At 40.1% G+C, this 17,174-nt stretch overlaps 1 protein-coding gene across 1 annotated transcript in view; it reads left to right on the forward strand.

Moving 5' to 3' along the window:
- Positions 1-928: 928 nt before the first annotated feature.
- The window catches only part of pde8b (phosphodiesterase 8B), a 38,515-nt gene continuing 22,269 nt past the window's right edge, over positions 929-17,174 (forward strand). The window contains 3 exon segments of the mRNA XM_034123433.1: positions 929-1,210; positions 9,409-9,465; positions 16,132-16,322. Coding sequence (XP_033979324.1) covers positions 929-1,210; positions 9,409-9,465; positions 16,132-16,322 — 530 coding nt within the window.

Here is a 17,174-nt window from a genome sequence, read left to right on the forward strand (position 1 = left end):
ACACATACTATACAGAGATGCTGTATGAGAAACCAATGTGATTGTGGAACATTGAACAATGTAAATATATTCTAGTAGACCTCAACAATGGAATTATGATCAGTAGATATGACCATGTCATGGGACCTTTAAGATTAATTGAGAAACTTCGTCAACCCGAGTCCTCCAAAACGGAACACACACATTTTGGAAAAAACTAATATACTAATTTTAGTATATTTATCAAGCAATCTCAAAGAAAGTGTAAGCTAAAGGAGAAGATAGAAAGTGTTTTTTCATCGAGTATTAGCCGTATACTTCTTTGACAACATTATGTGTAATTCGCCACAGTGAGGCTTGAAGTGACCCCTGGAGTCAGAGCAGGGCCTCAGGGGAGATAAGAGGGTCATGATGGAGAAATATAATGTTAGGGAGAGGGGGGAGTGAGAGAGGGATGGACCGTGGCCAATGATCTGCAAGCAGAATAACTAAAGTAGAGACACAGAGGAGATTTCATAAAGCAAACAACTCTCCACAGGCCAAAAACACGAGCATGTCTCAGAGGATGACGCGATGAAGAGCAGCCAGGTGGTTTAGTCAATTTAGTGATTTTATTCATTAGCCGGGTAATTTCATAGATGCGCAAGCGTGGAGCAGGCCATCAGCTAGGTTTAGACTATAGCATGAAACACCTTGTTTGTCCTGAATATGACATCGTTATCCAAGATCCTGCACTAGCGGAGGCTGAGGAGGATTGACGGGACGCATGATTGAAAGAATCACGTTTCCTCCCCCCTTGATGTGCTCAAACGGAGGTGTGTGGAGGAGAGAGCGATTGCCGATGCCCGGAGAAAACAGCCGCCTGTGTGCAGGCAGCTGTGGACCAGAGGAAGGTGGTACCCGAGTGTTTATTATCCGGGATCTGACTCCGGAGGCGCGGCGCTGAGGCATGGGCTGCGCTCCCAGTATCCACGTCTCTCAGAGCGGGGTGATCTACTGCCGAGACTCGGACGAATCCAACTCCCCCCACCAGACCACCACCATCTCTCAGGGTACCGCGGCCACGCTACACGGGCTCTTCATCAAGACCGATGCGGCCGAGACCATCCCCTCCGTCCTCACCTACCAGAGCCGCCCCTCGCGGAACAACTCCTGCCGGGATCGCAAGGAGAACAGCGGCGGGCACATCCGCATCGAGGCCGAGACGCAGACCAGCCACAACAGCGTCAAGGTATGGTTATCTGTCAGAACACTGGCACAGCATCAGCACCGGGTCGTGAGTGGGAATCACACGTGAGGAGGCCTGTCGGTGTGTGTGTTTGTTACCGGAGGAGGCCCAATAAGCCTTCTGATCCGGTGCTTTAATTACAGTTCTGTAATGACTTCAGTTCATTCAGCCTCTTCTCATTCACTGCCTCTATCAGTTCCTCCCTGCAGCCAGCCATCAGTCATGATGCTAGGAGGCTATGATGTGACAGTGATCTCATACATGTCTCAGTGCTTTCAATGTTTTTAAAGATTGCTCACAAAGAAGCAAGCAGTTGGGCTATCAGATAAAATAATGTTTAAAAAGAAAATGCCATCAGTTGGCCCTGACAGGATTTAGCCATTTCTTTAGCGGTCACGATGGAAGCACTTTACTTCAACTTTGGCACAATAGTAACTATAAAACATTCATTTAATAGTGCATAACATACTGTATTGTAGTTGTATGCAAACATTTGGAAATGTGTAAGTGTAAACAATAATAACTTCTCATATGAAGACGCATTTTATATTATTACACCTAGTAATTTATGTTTTTACATAAGCTTCTATTGTACATATGGCTGCTGGTGGAAGACATGTTGTTGAGAAAAATATGTATTCCACACTCAATCATACATTATAGTTCAATAATATTGAGTAAACCATGTATTTGCTTTCATGCTAAATAAAAGGCGTTATAGTCAAATGTATCTGTCAAAAAATGTTGTATAACGAACAACTTTAATTTAAAAACTGTTGCTGTTTTCAGATTATTGTTTATTACTGTATCTCTAACTTATTATGTACAGCCGTGCAGCCCCAGGCAAAGGTTTCTAGAAGCAGAATACAGAGTCAGATGAGCAAATCAAATTGTTTTTCTCTCAAGCAGCAAAGCACAGAGCACTCTCTGGTGTTCTTCACCTAAATTCAGATTACACAGGACAGTTCACGGCAGCACTGCTTCAAAGTGAAAGTTAAAACACAGGGAGACATTGTCCGATTTGGCATGGACACCAAAGCTTCACAAGCTTTTTACCTGATAAACTAGTGAAAATATAGTTTATTTTATTTGCTGCATGTTAAAGTCAAGTGTTTGACAACAAAAAAGCCTCAACTCAGGTGTATTAACTAACACTTCAACCACATCTCAAGGTCTTCCTCTGTTTCTGATGACAAATGAGCGATGTGCATGACAAAGAAAAGTTGTGGAAAACCTTTTAGTAGTTCTTGAGGTAGGATTGTTTTGCCTTTTTTATAGGTAAAATGTAAGAACGTTCACACACAAAAGTCAAGTTAACATGCTAAACGTTCCTCACTTAATAAAACCAAATTAATAAGTATTAATATGTTGGTGTGAAATCTGTGAAGGATCCATGTGTCTTGTAGCAGTTCCATTCAGAGTGTGCAGCTGAAACCCCCGTCCAGAGATCATAAACTTGTGCAGTTGTGTACACGTCCTGTCATATTATTTGTGTGCTTGTTGATGTATCTCTCTCATGAGGGAGCATGTGAACAGTTACTTTTTCATATTTATGATCCCCAGAGGATATAGACGGGTTTTGTTAAGAAGTAGTGTAGCAGATGATCATCAGACCCTCAGAAAAGGTTAACCCATTCAGGCCTACAGCTACAAATTATAAACACATGTTCTATTACTATAACCCTACGATTTTATTCAAAAATAATTTTACTTTTGCACCTTACATTTTAAAGGCTTTCTTTTTGACATTTGTGGATATTTTTCTTTAAATTTGTGTGTGTGTGTGTGTGGTGTGTGTGTGTGTGTGTGTGTGTGTGTGTGTGGTGTGTGGTGTGTGTGTGTGTGTGTGTGTGGTGTGTGTGTGTGTGTGGTGTGTGGTGTGTGTGTGTGTGTGTGTGTGTGTGTGTGTGTGTGTGTGTGTGTGTGTGTGTGTGTGTGTGTGGTGTGTGTGTGTGTGTGTGTGTGTGGTGTGTGTGTGTGTGTGTGTGTGTGTGTGTGTGTGTGTGTGTGTGTGTGTGTGTGTGTGTGTGTGTGTGTGTGTGTGTGTGTGTGTGTGTGTGTGTGTGTGTGTGTGTGTGTGTGTGTGTGTGTGTGTGTGTGTGTGTGTGTGTGTGTGTGTGTGGTGTGTGTGTGTGGCTGGTTATGTCAGCTGTTTCTTTGTCCTCCCTCAGTTCCTTTCTATCTAAGAGGCTTGAGAGAGGATCAATGATTCCATTTATTATTAAAAGCCATCTGCCTTTCCCTGCAGGATCTTGATAATCTGCCATGGTGTTGATCATGCACCCGTGTGTGTGTGTATGTGTGTGTGTGCATATGTTTCTATAAGCACAAGTCATTTGTTTACGCCTCTCGTCAGTATGGCAGGAGTGTGAACAGTCCCATGTGAAGGAGCTGGTGTCCTGTACAGAGACACCCTCAGGGCCTCGTACACAGACACTGACTTATAAGAACTTACAGGGAGAGTATCATTTAGCACTTTTCTCTGCGTCATCGCAACAAGCGCTATTTTAGACGCACAAAGGTTACGTGATCATGAACAATACAGCTTTTGTGTTTTAAAAGAAATGGGACAAACTTATGCTGGCAGGCACAGCTGTTCTATTCTGACAATAGCCCTGTAGAAAGTTACACCATTTAAAATAAAAAATATGACCATAACTACATGCAGGACAAGTGACAAAATCCAAAACAGTACAAGCAGTTGCAGGCCATTAAGAAACAGAAAAACAGTAGACTTAAAGAAACGTTTACATTTTACAATTATTAATTTTTTTGGTAGAAAATCGGAGATCTCTCGCTTCTCTCAGTTTTCCAGGTCTTAATGAATGGTTATATGAAGCTAAGCTGAGTGTAAGCTAAGTTTGTATCCTTCTTCGTGTCTTAAAAACAAGGCCAGTTACATCATTATTCTCACCAAGCAGTAACGCAGAGTAATGGTCTTGTTTACATACATCAGTGGTATCATGCATGGTACACAATATTAGTATTCCTTTATGAAAATTCGTGTCTGTCATGTCATCTTTTTTCCAGCTGTTGTAGTGTGGATATAGTCTGAGTTTTGGGATGTAAGAGGGGGATGTGTGAGAGCAGGAATGTCATCCAGGCTGTGAAGTGGAAAATAGTTTGAATGTTGGAGTGGGACAACTGTTTACTTGTGAAGAAGTTCCAGTAGGTGTGTGTTTACATGCATGTTATCTCACTGGAGCATAGTCTGAATGTGATATGCTTCCATGCTCTTTTTTGGTAATTTTGAAATATTGAATGATCAGTGCCAGGGATGGTAGTGCTTGAATGTTTCAGTGAATTCTGCACTTCAAACTGAGGATTTGATCACTTCACAATTATTCAGATTTGGACTTTCACAAAATTCGACTTTCTCTTCACCATTATCTTGGTCATAGCGATTTTATAGCGGACCTATAGAACATGAATTAAAAGGATAATATTGCCATCAGTCAGATTAATCTAAGATCAGAATCAGATTCAGGTTTATTACCATGTAAGTTTATACATGAGGAATTTGCTTTGGTGAGTTTCCCTCCCATGCCTCTATTGGACTCCTTTGTTTACTTCCTAACAAAGTGACATCACTATGTAACACCCTCGCTTCTATTAGTTAGCACTCAAACACTTTGTATGTGATCGGCTAAGGGGTTGGAATGGTTGGTTGGCCAATCACACCAGAGCCGGCCAGCTAACCAATCAGAGTATGAGAGAAATAAAGAGCTTTTTGAACATTAAAGCATGGAGACATGTCACAGTAGAGGCACAACATACAAATATGAACCTGAAAATGATCATAATATGGCCCCTTTTAAAGAAGATGACAGTAGACAGATGACCTTTAAAGACGATGACAGTAGCGGTGTGCAGGCTGAGGCGGAATTGAAGTCCATCGAGGCATTTCAGTAGGCCTGCACTGCAGATAAGACTTACTTCAAAAACTGTGATTCACATAAACTCCTAGGCCGTACAAAATAAATCAAATAACATTTCACTGTTAATATACAGAGGGAAGTTCCCTAATGCATAGGATCAGAAGACTAAGCCCCGCACTGAAAGCCACACTAACGTCATACTGTATCATATCTGCTCTCTAAACACTCTGGTGAGGTTCAAAGTAAAAGCCTCTCTCAAGGTCAACTCTTCTACAACTCCGCTTTGTCACTCCCTCGCAATGATTAGACATTGGCTAATAAATGTAAACAACTCTTTCTGTTCTCTAGCCATAAAGTAAACTCACTTGTCATCTTTATAAACTAACATCATTGTAAACAGTGAAAACACCCTCAAAAGAATACATTAAGCATAACGTAACTGTGTTAAGTTTATTGCATTGTGAAGAATAAACTGCAATAAGATGGCAGAGCAGGTACAATGAAAGCAATGTTTAAACTGTCTTGTGTAATGTGTATACAGTATATGCAATGACATGATGTACCTGGGCCCCAGTAAGTCATTAAGGGGTTATTTATACAGCACTTTTTTAGAGCCAACGTTACAGAGTGCTTCACTAAAACAATACAATGAGTGGAAATGACTTCAATGAAGAGGCTGCAGTCTAACAAAGAAAACGCTTTATAAGGTTAGCAATTAGCTACAACTCAAAATGAGAGGTTTACAACATTTGAGAGTTGGGTTAAGGGTGCAGAAGGAGAAACATGAGGCAAAGATAAAGCTTGAGAGACGCATGGTGCATGCTGGTGTTCTGAAACATTTGGAAGTTATTGTGTAAGTGATCATGTGCGGCAAGGCGGTCATTAATACAAAACAAACACTGTCATGGTGATCAGCATCCTGACGCGAAGAGGACTGATCTTACATCAACATGAAGGTTTTCTATTTTCATTCATAACCGCCTTGCTGTACATTATCCCACTTATAACAAGGCTACCTACTAATTAATCCAACAACTTGATCCACAATATTGTTTAAACACTATTTTATTGATTACATAATTAAAATAGTTTGATCCACTGCGTACTAACGGCTGGAACGGCGCCGCTAGCAACGTTATTTAACATGACGGCAACACTGATCGAGGTTCTCTGTATCCGTCCAAGTCTGTTCACATTTTATTTTCCATTAAGCAGTCTTTAAACACTGCAAAGCCATACTGTGTTCCTGTTAGTGTTTACCTCCTGTCTGTCTTCTTTTGCTCTGTCTGTTCCCCTCTCTTTCAGTACTTTTATTTAATTTTTTCGGGGTGCAGCCCCGGGGTTTAGCCCTCATGAATCCAGATTTTCATTCACAAATATGAAAATGTGTGTTCAAGTACGATTAAAAAAAAAAAATTGTAATTGCCAAGAGATCACAATTCTAGGTTAATTTCTGTTACATGTCCAGTCACCGCAATAATGATTCATATAATTGTCTTGCTTATCGACCTCTTTGGGTGTCTGATTGAACTGGTTTCTTTAATAATACAATTTCTCATTAGATATGAAGTATTCATTTGTCTGTGTCCACATCTACAGTACATGTTCGCATGTACTGATAATAACAAAAATGGTAGCTCATTTAAAAAATGTGCCTTGCAAGACTTTAGTCTTTCTTCAGACTGACATTTATTTTCTATCCACTTTGTCCTCTCTGTCTTCTGAGCCTCTTTGTTTTCTAAATCCTTACAAATCAAGTGAACTTCATCTCGCTTGTACTATTCATTTGTACTCTAAGGCTCTTGTCTGTGTAAATCTTCCTTCACCTAGTTCCCCTTCCTTTCGTTCCGTGAGTATTTGATCACCTTCTCTAAGTAGAGATGGTGTCTTGAGACAGATTCACCCAACACTTCTTTAATCATAGTCTTACTGTAAATGTACTGACTGATCGCTCTTCAAATTGTTCTCTTTTTCCAGCGCCTTCCTTCCTGTTCTGTTTCACATCTGGCTGTGTCGTCCTCAAGTACAACACGATTACTCATTTTCTCTGACATCTCTGGAGTCTGTGCTTCTTGTTGTCACTGGAGCACTCAATAATGATTTAGTCCCTTCAGTCTTTTTACAAGTTCTCACAAGTCTTTGGCCTTCGACACCGAACCACCAGATGCTGCTTGTTCTCATACTGACTCTGTGGTTCTGTAGTTTAGCTCTCCCTCGGGTCATCTCTTACTCGATTGACCTCATTTCTTTGCCTCGTTGGACCCCATCATGATCTCAGACAACATTAAAGTGAATCCAGCTCAGACTTCCAAGTTCTTCCTCACTCCGAGACAAACAATATTGATGTGAGGTCTACATGACTGTGACGACACAACTGCTTCTCATATGTTGTGATATAGGTTTCTGTGCATGTAAACGGTCTGCAAAGGTTAAAATCCCAAAGTTCCCAGCACTCCAATTGTAGTCCTTTGTTTACTTATGTAACATTGTGACATCACTATGTAACACTTGCGCTTCTATTGGCCAGGGCTACGAAACACATTGTACGTGAGAGGGCTTAGGGGCGGGCAAAAATCTAAGAGGTTCACCAATCACAACAGAACAGGCAAGCTAACCAATCAGAGCAGACTGGGCTCAGACAGAGGGTGAAAAGAGGTGCTGCAGCACAGGCGGTATGAAGGGAAAACATTTGCTTCTTGAACATGAATGCATGTAAATATGTCACAGTCGAGGAACTAAATACAAATATGAACCTGAAAATGAGCATAATATAGAGCTCCTTTCACTTTCACTGCCAAATGTGGGTCCAACAAGCTTACGCACTGGTTACAAGTATATAGATGGATGGATGTTCTCTTTTTATACCAAATTGGGAAATCATTGTGTTAGAAGGCTATTAATAGTTAGTAATTCGTTAAAAAAAACTGCTAATATCAACAGTAGAAAGATCTACACATTGTCTATAGGATACACAAAATAAGCTATATAAAAAGTTACAATAAAAGGCTCAACTATTATTACCTAAATAAAAAACATGTTACTAAATATGTTAAACAAGTGTGAAAGTGTTTCAAATTGTCTAACGGGGTAGAGTTTAATGTCGAAATTGTCCAATTGTGTGACAGTGAACGCGTTGCAATTTTTGTTATAGATATTATCATGTGTCCAACACTAATGCTCACAAATGCTGCAATTATTTTACAGTGATATCATATTGCTCTACTAAAGCAACATAGATACATTTAACCAAAATCACGCTTTTTCTTAAGTGTCTCAACCAAGGCTCTTAATGACGTTATTAGCTGGTAGAGGTATATGTGGGATGAAGTATGTTCACTTCTTCTCAGCCTAATACCAAGGGACAAATAATACCAATGTGTGGTTGAGTCACCAACTTGTGTCTAACTCACTGCTTTAGTCACACAGCTGCGTCTTGGTGACTGGTTAGAGTTTGTGTGTTGCATGTATTATTATGGAGCTTGTGCCTCGAGTAGATAACATAAATCCCCCTCCCCTTCTTTCGTTGTCCCTCCTCTCTCTTGGAGTCTACTGTGGGTTATGAGTGCGTGTTTACGATCATAAGCAACACAATCACATAAGCCACTCGAAGACCTTTCAATGAGAAAAATGACTCATGAACACTGAATTTGCTTGAAAACATGCCTGATGGTTCATTCCTGGGCATGACACTCACAGCTAAAGTGATGGAGTATGATACGGTACACCGCTGATTCACTGCTTGTGGGGTAAACATGTGTGTGCACGCATATGCTCAGAGCTCATGTAGCTGAGTTGCTTATTCACACCAGAGTGACACATGGGGTTAAGAGGCCCGCTGGAGCTTCCCAGACAGGCTGTGAAAACACACACACACACGCATATATACAGCTCAGTGTGTGATGCTCCTGCAGTAGGATTATGTAAGTAAACCTGGGAGTTCTATCTGCGGCTGTCTGCTAATACTTTCTTAAGACGTTTGCAGTAGACGGTTCCATTCTGGGCGGCTAAGACTGCGAGTAAATATCCACATCTACAGGGTAGGAGAGGCGTTAGAAAATGAAAACAACCAGGATGAATTGATATTTGTTTTTTAAGCAGGCTGTTGCTCTTTTCAAGGGAATACTTGCTTTATTGCTGGACTTTTTAAACTTAAAAAAAGGGAGGTAAGAGAGAAGATTAAAGGTGGTGAAGTGCAAGAACAAACAATATGCCAATATGCTTCTGGACATGAATGATAAAATGGTAAGAAGGGTTTTCAGCTTGTTTTGCGTTGTGTGTTTTGTGTTCTGTGTGTTCACATTTCTTCTCATCTGTGTCCTGCAGGTTTCAGCTACAGAAGAATGTGTAGGACCGATGAAACTGACTCAAGAGCCCATTCAGGTAAGAGACTTTTTAACTTCTACAGTCATGTTACTGTTTTCTTCACATGCAAGAAGCTGATGGCAACATAACAGTATCCTCATTTTGTGGTCTGTACAAACACATTTATTTAAATGTTGTATCACTGTATTTGACCAGGTTTAGCTTCCTCGACACCTTTTCATTATTGTGCAGCTGCAACTAAAGATGATTTAATAATTGATTGATATTTTTTTATAAATAATTGAAAAAGAAAGAAAATGGCAAATGCCCAAAACAAGTTTGCTCAAATTACTTTAGCTTGCAAAACTGACAAACGATTAATTGATGCATATTATTCATATTTATTTGTATTAATATTATGAATTGTTTAGCTCAACATTAATGATAATTTGAGTTATTTCCCTATTTTTGTCATATTATATAATTTATTTTTATTTTCAAATATTGTGTCAAACTGCCATTTTAAACTAGGGACTGATCGCCAATACAACAGTTTGTACTGTGCATGTTTACATCCAATGCTAATGCTATCTTAAAGGATAGATGCACAACTGTTCTGTCTTAAAACAATGGTCATCTGCCCATATAAACACAGAGACGGAATTCAATCAATTTAACCGTCCCTCATCCTAAGTTACACCCCCTCATTAACTCTACATTCATAGCTTTCTGAGAATCGTATTGGGGTCAGTCCTGCTGGGGTCTTGCCCTTCAGGAACTTCTAATATATTGCAGGATGGGCTGAGTCAGGGATTGTCTGCGCTCATCCTCTGGTTGGGGATTAGGCCGTGTGCTCGTCAGATTTATCCTTATGTAACAAAGGAAGTGTCTGAAGGTTACCAGCTGGTTGAACTGCAGGTACGACACAGCATTCCTCTCACTGCCAGTCCCTTTTCAGGAATCAGCTCCTTTTATTAGGTGCTTTGATTTAATTTGTTTGAGCTGTGCTTGTTTGACTGACCTCCAAGGCTTTCTGAGTTCAGTTCTTACTCCAATGTAGTGACGTGAGAGGCCTGGCATGCCGCTCAGGTTCCTGCTGAGCTACAGTACACTGCTCTCCACCTCCTGCCAAACGCAGCAGGAATCTGTGGCAGCGTGCAGGCAGGTGGAGGGACCAGAGGCTTTATTAAAACGCCTTCTGAGACTTGTCTAAGGCCCCATAAAACCCTTAAACTGCCCTCACAAAGTTTTACAGCTTTCTGCAGGATCCATGACCTAACTCGCCCCTCTCCAGCTTCACCCCTTGCTCTGGAGCGCAGAGATGAAAAGGGGGAGATAAAGTGCTCTGCAGGAGAGAGTTATATATAGTGAGTTTTCCTTGACATTTACTGTTACTGCCTCACAGGCCTGGAGAGTTTCAAGCTGTCCAGATACCTCCGCCTTCAGCTTATCGAATGATTCATGTTCCACTCATTTATTACACAGATAAAATAACACACATGTTGTATTTTGTTATATATATATAAAAGTGTTTTCATTCTGCTACTTTGACCCTTTAGTACCCTCTGTTTTTCCTGCAGGATGCTAACACACATTTGTTTTAGGGAAGTATATTTTAAGCTAATATTTTCTGGTTTTAGAGTTTTCTATGGTACAAAACTTACTAACTGGTCATTATTTAAAGCCCCCCCCCCCCCCCCCCGCCCTCCATTGGACTCCTTTGTTTTAGTGACATCTCTATGTAACAGTCGCACTTCTATTTGCTAGCGCTCCAACACATTGAACGTGATAGGCTAAGGGGCGGGATATCTCTAAGTGGTTGACCAATCACAACAGAGCCGTCCAGCTAACCAATCAGAGCAGACTGGGCTCTGGTTTCAGACAGAGGGGGAAAAGAGGTGCTGCAGCACAGGCAGTATGAGAAAAATAAAGAGCTTTTTGGACATTAACGCATGGGAACAGGTCACAGTAGAGGCATACTATGTCTTCTTTAACACATAGCAAATATGTGCTGGTTTCTGGAGTCTTTTATGATACAAAACTTTTGAATTGGAACTCTTTTGAACTATTTAATACATTTTTCACATTTTATAGACCAAAGGAATAAATGTGAAAATAATCGTTGTCCAGATGAAATGTGATTTAGAGAAAACAAAGGAACCTTGGAAGATTTCTGGCAGTCCAACAATATAGTAAATCCTGAAACACTTTATATGCCTAAATGATTGCAAAGGTTTTAAAAATGCAAAGGAGGGGTGGGTGTTGAAGGGTTGACATCTTGATTTATAGTGAAGTGCTTTATAGCCTGTAAAGTATGATACAGTTTGTGTGTTGCAAAACCTGTGGCCTTTTTATATACACAGAGCTATCTTACATCCAGATACATTTCTAGCTTCAAGTGCGATAACTATTTTTATAAAGAAATGTAACATTAGATCTCTATAAAGTATATCGTTTATAGTGAACCATCAAAATGTCCTAAAGCCAAGGTTAAGATATACAAATTGATCTTTTTAATATAGTCCAAAAACTAATGTCTGCTTTACTCCAGAAAGAGGATAATTTTTCAAAAATGTACATGTTTATCGCAAAGCACACAATATGCATAAATAAAACATGTCCAAATAGGAAGTTCTTGCACAGTGGGACATCTTATTGGCATGTGTATAAAACACTTTGACTGAAAAAAGTCCTTCCCAATGTCCATCACTTGCAGGTAACATTCATAAAGACAAACAGCATTGGCACCATGTAAAACGGCCCACCAATCACAGAGCAGCAGCACCTTTACCTGGAATTGTTCGAAAACGGTCAATAAGCTCATACTTCATATCTTATACGAAGTTGCAAGTAGATGCATGACTGAATAAACATTTAAATCCTGATGCAGGACTCCTTTAAGACTCCGATGCTCCCACACGGATAAAGTCCTCAAAGCCTGTTAGCCCGATGACACCCCTCTGTGTTTGGGAATCTCCCAACGTCCATGTGCAAACATGGCGGATTAACCTCTGAACTCAAATAATGTGAGTCAACTCGCAGCAGCCGTCGGGGATCAGTCTCTGTGCCAGCCAACTGTGCGCTGTTTTCAAACAAACTAGGAAGCCAATACGGGACTGTGTTGTTTGTGTAGCTTCTCTTATTTACACTTCCTTCCAACACATTGGAATCAGCTGTTTTATTGTATTTACAGAAGCCTTTCCTTCAGTTATAGCTTTTGCACAACCACAGCAGCCGATAGAGCACCACACCAATACACACTATAACATTATCAGTAACACTTTATTTTTACAACTCATTTACAATTTCTTTACGTTACTGGCTCCTTCAATACTTTTATATCTTCACTTGTTTTTTTCCACACAGTTTTGCACCTTAGGTAAGAATACTGTTGTAACTTATATTTTAAACTTGTTTTCCAGTAAAGACAAAATAGAGACCCTCATTATATTGTCACAATGGTGCAGTTTAGCTCTAAATATTTTTGGAAGCCATTTTGTCTTTGGGTCTTCTACAGTCTCCTTCTGCAGTGGTTAGATTGAAGATGTTTAAACTGGCATTTGTAATCAGAAATACTTTAATAATCCAAGGGGGAATTCATTTTTTGTGACAGTTGTCAACCCCATTACAGGATGAATAAAATAAAAGATAAATCAAATATAATATAGGAAGTAAAAATGTACAAAAAAAGAATAAAGAACGATATATAAACATAAGATTTAGAGTAAAATGATAGGATATTGAGTAAGAGTGCCTGATATATAACTCTAAAGCAACACACCAGCTTGTTAAAAGCATTATTGTGCATTTTACACTGAAACAGGAACCTGTTACTATTTAAATCTGCACACATTCTGATGCTAAGCTTCCAGTCTCTTTTAGCAATGACTGGTGACTTCTTCTGCTCTCTTTAAACTGTAGCTCTACCTTTGACTGTCCGATTGGTTGAGCCATTGTGCAGTGTTTTGTTCTCCATGTACAAAGCCAACCCTTCATTCAAATTACCATCTATTTGTGAGGAGGAATGTCTACACCCTTGAAGCATGAAAGACCACTCAAACATATAGAGTAGTCCTCTCAAGCCTTTTGAATAGAACACTATTAAGCTCGTATACAAGGAAACGTTGGTAGCTTTGTATGTTAAAATGGACTTTAAAGACGCTGTCATGTACATTTTGTAAACATACATTTGTGTGTTTCATCAACAGTGAGTGACATTTCAGAAAGTGGTGCTGTGATGGAGTGCAGCCATGTGTTTGTACACTTTAGTTTGGGTATTAATACCATCGCTGGTGACATACAGTATTTGGGTAGCGGGTCAGAGAGCCGTGCTGCCGGCATCGTCCAGGGGTCGACTGGGTACTGTGTGTGTGGAATTTCACATGTTAGCACCATGGTTACACAAAGCAGTGGCATGGTTACACAAGCCAGCACGGGATCAAAGACTGTGGACTTTCACAAGCTCTCACCAATACCAGCTCACTTTCTCCCTCAGTCCTATTTTAGTTCTTCTTCTGCTGTTCTCACCTGTTATTCTCTAGATTCAAGTCTCTCCTAGAGGTAGACATACTAACTTACTGATTTTAAAACTATACAAAAGTGTGTATGTACCCTCTCTCTCTGCTGCACCTCCATGCACTCCCTCTACCCTTTGTTGTCCTTAGAGGGAGTCAAGAGGTGATGCTGCTGAGAGGCAGAGCTGAGTACTGTTGGTTTTGGCTGCAGCCCAGCTGTGTGTGTGTGTGTGTGTGTGTGTGGTGTGTGTGTGTGATGTGTGTGTGTGTGTGTGTGGTGTGTGGTGTGTGTGTGTGGTGGTGTGTGTGTGGTGTGTGTGTGTGTGTGTGTGTGTGTGTGTGTGTGTGTGTGTGTGTGTGTGTGTGTGTGTGTGTGTGTGTGTGTGTGTGGTGTGTGTGTGTGTGTGTGTGTGTGTGTGTGTGTGTGTGTGTGTGTGTGTGTGTGTGTGTGTGTGTGTGTGTGTGTGTGTGTGTGTGTGTGTGTGTGTGTGTGTGTGTGTGTGTGTGTGTGTGTGTGTGTGTGTGTGTGTGTGTGTGTGTGTGTCCACCACTGTACCAAAGGTGGCTGGTGTGTTTGTGGTCAAAACACAGTGTGGGATCAAAAAGTCTCCACTCTGCAGGCTTCACGTCTGTAGGTGTGAAACACAGTTTATAGTTTATTAGATTATTTGCTGCACAGTTTTTTATATTTATGGAATAATTCAGTGAGAGAAGACATGACGTTTACGTGACATGTTCTGTTAAGCCCAGGTGTCAGTTATATTTGACCTCCTATTGAGAGATATGGCATGCAATGAGCAAAAGGCACTGACACCAGCACCCTATCACAAGGAAAAATGCAGATGGTTGAACACACTCACTATTATGGACAGTTAGTCTTCAAATCCCCTGAGCTCTTCTTGTAATGTGACTGTGAGAGGAAAACCCACATTTCCCCAGGGAAAAAGAGGCAAACTGTGAGGGGGTAACTCATTGTATGTAATCCATTTTATTTATTGATTTATCCTTTGAAATGTATTTATTCATATTGAATTGGGGAATAACCCAATTGCAGTGTGTAATAGGATCTGTCCATCCGGTTTGGAAAAAAAACAGTTTTTGTTTTATAAATGTTGGTTCTGCCACCTTATACATGGTAAAGAAATGCTTATAAAAAATAAAGAAAGGCTAAGATTCTTAATGAGGATTTTCCTGCTGTGAGACATAAATGTAAACATTAAGCCAGCGTAATATTTTTACCTCAATAGCAGTTATTTTTCTCTGTTTTCTATTTAGTCAAAACTTTTTCGTAACTTTTTCTCTGTCACTAAGAAGCTGAACTTTAAATATGCATCATATAATATAGAACAGAAACATTTTGAGTCGCTGTATTCATAACTATAACCTCCCTATACTGATCATATTGAACATAATATACACATAATGCTTGTGTTTTTTATTCATACATTCATATATTACACACTATAGAATATAATTACCATCGTTGTGGTTGTTTTCAATGTGTACACCCTATCCACAATTTCCCACAGACTATACCTTAAATCTTTAAAATATGGAGTCTTCCTAATGATCTAAAATAACCTACCCTCAGATGGTAGGTGGGTGTTAAAGGGTTAAATAGCTCTGAGAACTACTGTCAATCTAATCCCAAATGTAAGTTTTCAGGGTCTGAAAGATGGTCAACAGTTAGATCTGTTACTGTGTTATTCAGGCCCATATTGAATTCATCACTATCGATGTAAACCTTTTGATACATCTGATAAACTCAAAGTAGTTGTGAACATAAGTCAACAAAATGCTTGTAATCCACACTATGAAAAGTGATGGTATTCCCCATCATTGTTGAGGTTTTCAAAGGATACAATTCCCCACAGACCTCAAAAACCTTACAAATATGGAATACTGTACAGGTGGGTGTTAAGCGGTTAAATATCTCAGAGCTGCTGTCAATCTAATCCTAAATGTACGTTTTCCAAGTCTTAAGAGAGGGTCGACAGTTAGATCAGTTACTGTATTATTAAAGCCCATAAATGTCAGTAACCCTGGTGGTACTGGAGCCTCGGTGTCAGGATTGTATATACCATCTGAAGTCTGGTTCTTGGATGTCTGCAGCTCTGGAGAATGTCCTGTCTGAGTAGTGAAAGTAGTGAGGACCTACTAACAGAGATATCCTATAATCATCACCGTAGTAGCAGCACTGTCTCACCCAGGCGTCCATTCCTCCCCTCAGGTCCTGCTGGTGTTCGCCAAGGAGGACAGCCAGAGCGATGCCTTCTGGTGGGCCTGCGACCGCGCCGGCTTCAGGTGTAACATCGCACGCACCCCCGAGACCGCCGTAGAGTGTTTCCTGGAGAAACACCATGAGATCATAGTCATTGATGGACGCCACTCACGCTACTTTGAGCCTGAAGCTGTGTGCAGGTGAGCCTTGCAAAGTATTTACTCATTCAGTGAGGTTGTTTCTTATTTAACCTTTAATCCAATGTCATCTGCAGAATCAAAAAAGGTTGCTTAAAGGACATTTTTAACATTTTGGGGAATGTCTGCATTTACTTTCTTTCTGAGAGTTACATGGAAAGATTGATTGCACTCGAGGATCTGTACTGTTAATATGAAGCCACAGCCAGTTAGCTTAGCTTAGCACACACACTGGAAACAATTGGAAACAAACAAGAAACGCTCACTAATGATAATAAAATGTCACTGTGATACCATGAAGGATTCAAACTGGACTTCTGTTGATGTTTTCTAACCAGAACGCATACTTGACATTACACATAGAGTTGAAGGGGCTTCATCTGCCAAAAGGGTCAGATTATTTCTTGAAACAAAGATTGTGTTATCCTTCACATCCACAAAAAGAAACAATTCTTTAACTACAGTATAGGGTTCTACCTTAAATCTGCAATGTAGTAAGATGTCCTGATTTCACATGAGAATATTGATAGCACTCTCATGTCTGTACTGTTAATATGAATCTAAAGCCCATTAGCTTAGTTTAGCACATACACTGGAAACAAGTGGAAACAGCTAGCCTTGTTATGTCCAAAGGTAAATAAACGCGCCTACAGTAGGCCAGGTAAATATCTTGTTCTTTTATTTTTTATGTGGTCAAAAATGTTGCTATATCAAATGTTCTCCTTTGCAGTACCTACCTTCCTCAGCCCCATGTTCCAGTACTCTTTAAAGCTCACTGACTGATGGATATCCAACTAATAAATAGTCTTTACTTGCTTGTAATGTGTCATGTGTTGAGTTTCTGGACTCTGGATT

Source organism: Trematomus bernacchii, unplaced genomic scaffold, assembly GCF_902827165.1.
Source record: "Trematomus bernacchii unplaced genomic scaffold, fTreBer1.1, whole genome shotgun sequence".
NCBI lineage: Eukaryota > Metazoa > Chordata > Actinopteri > Perciformes > Nototheniidae > Trematomus > Trematomus bernacchii.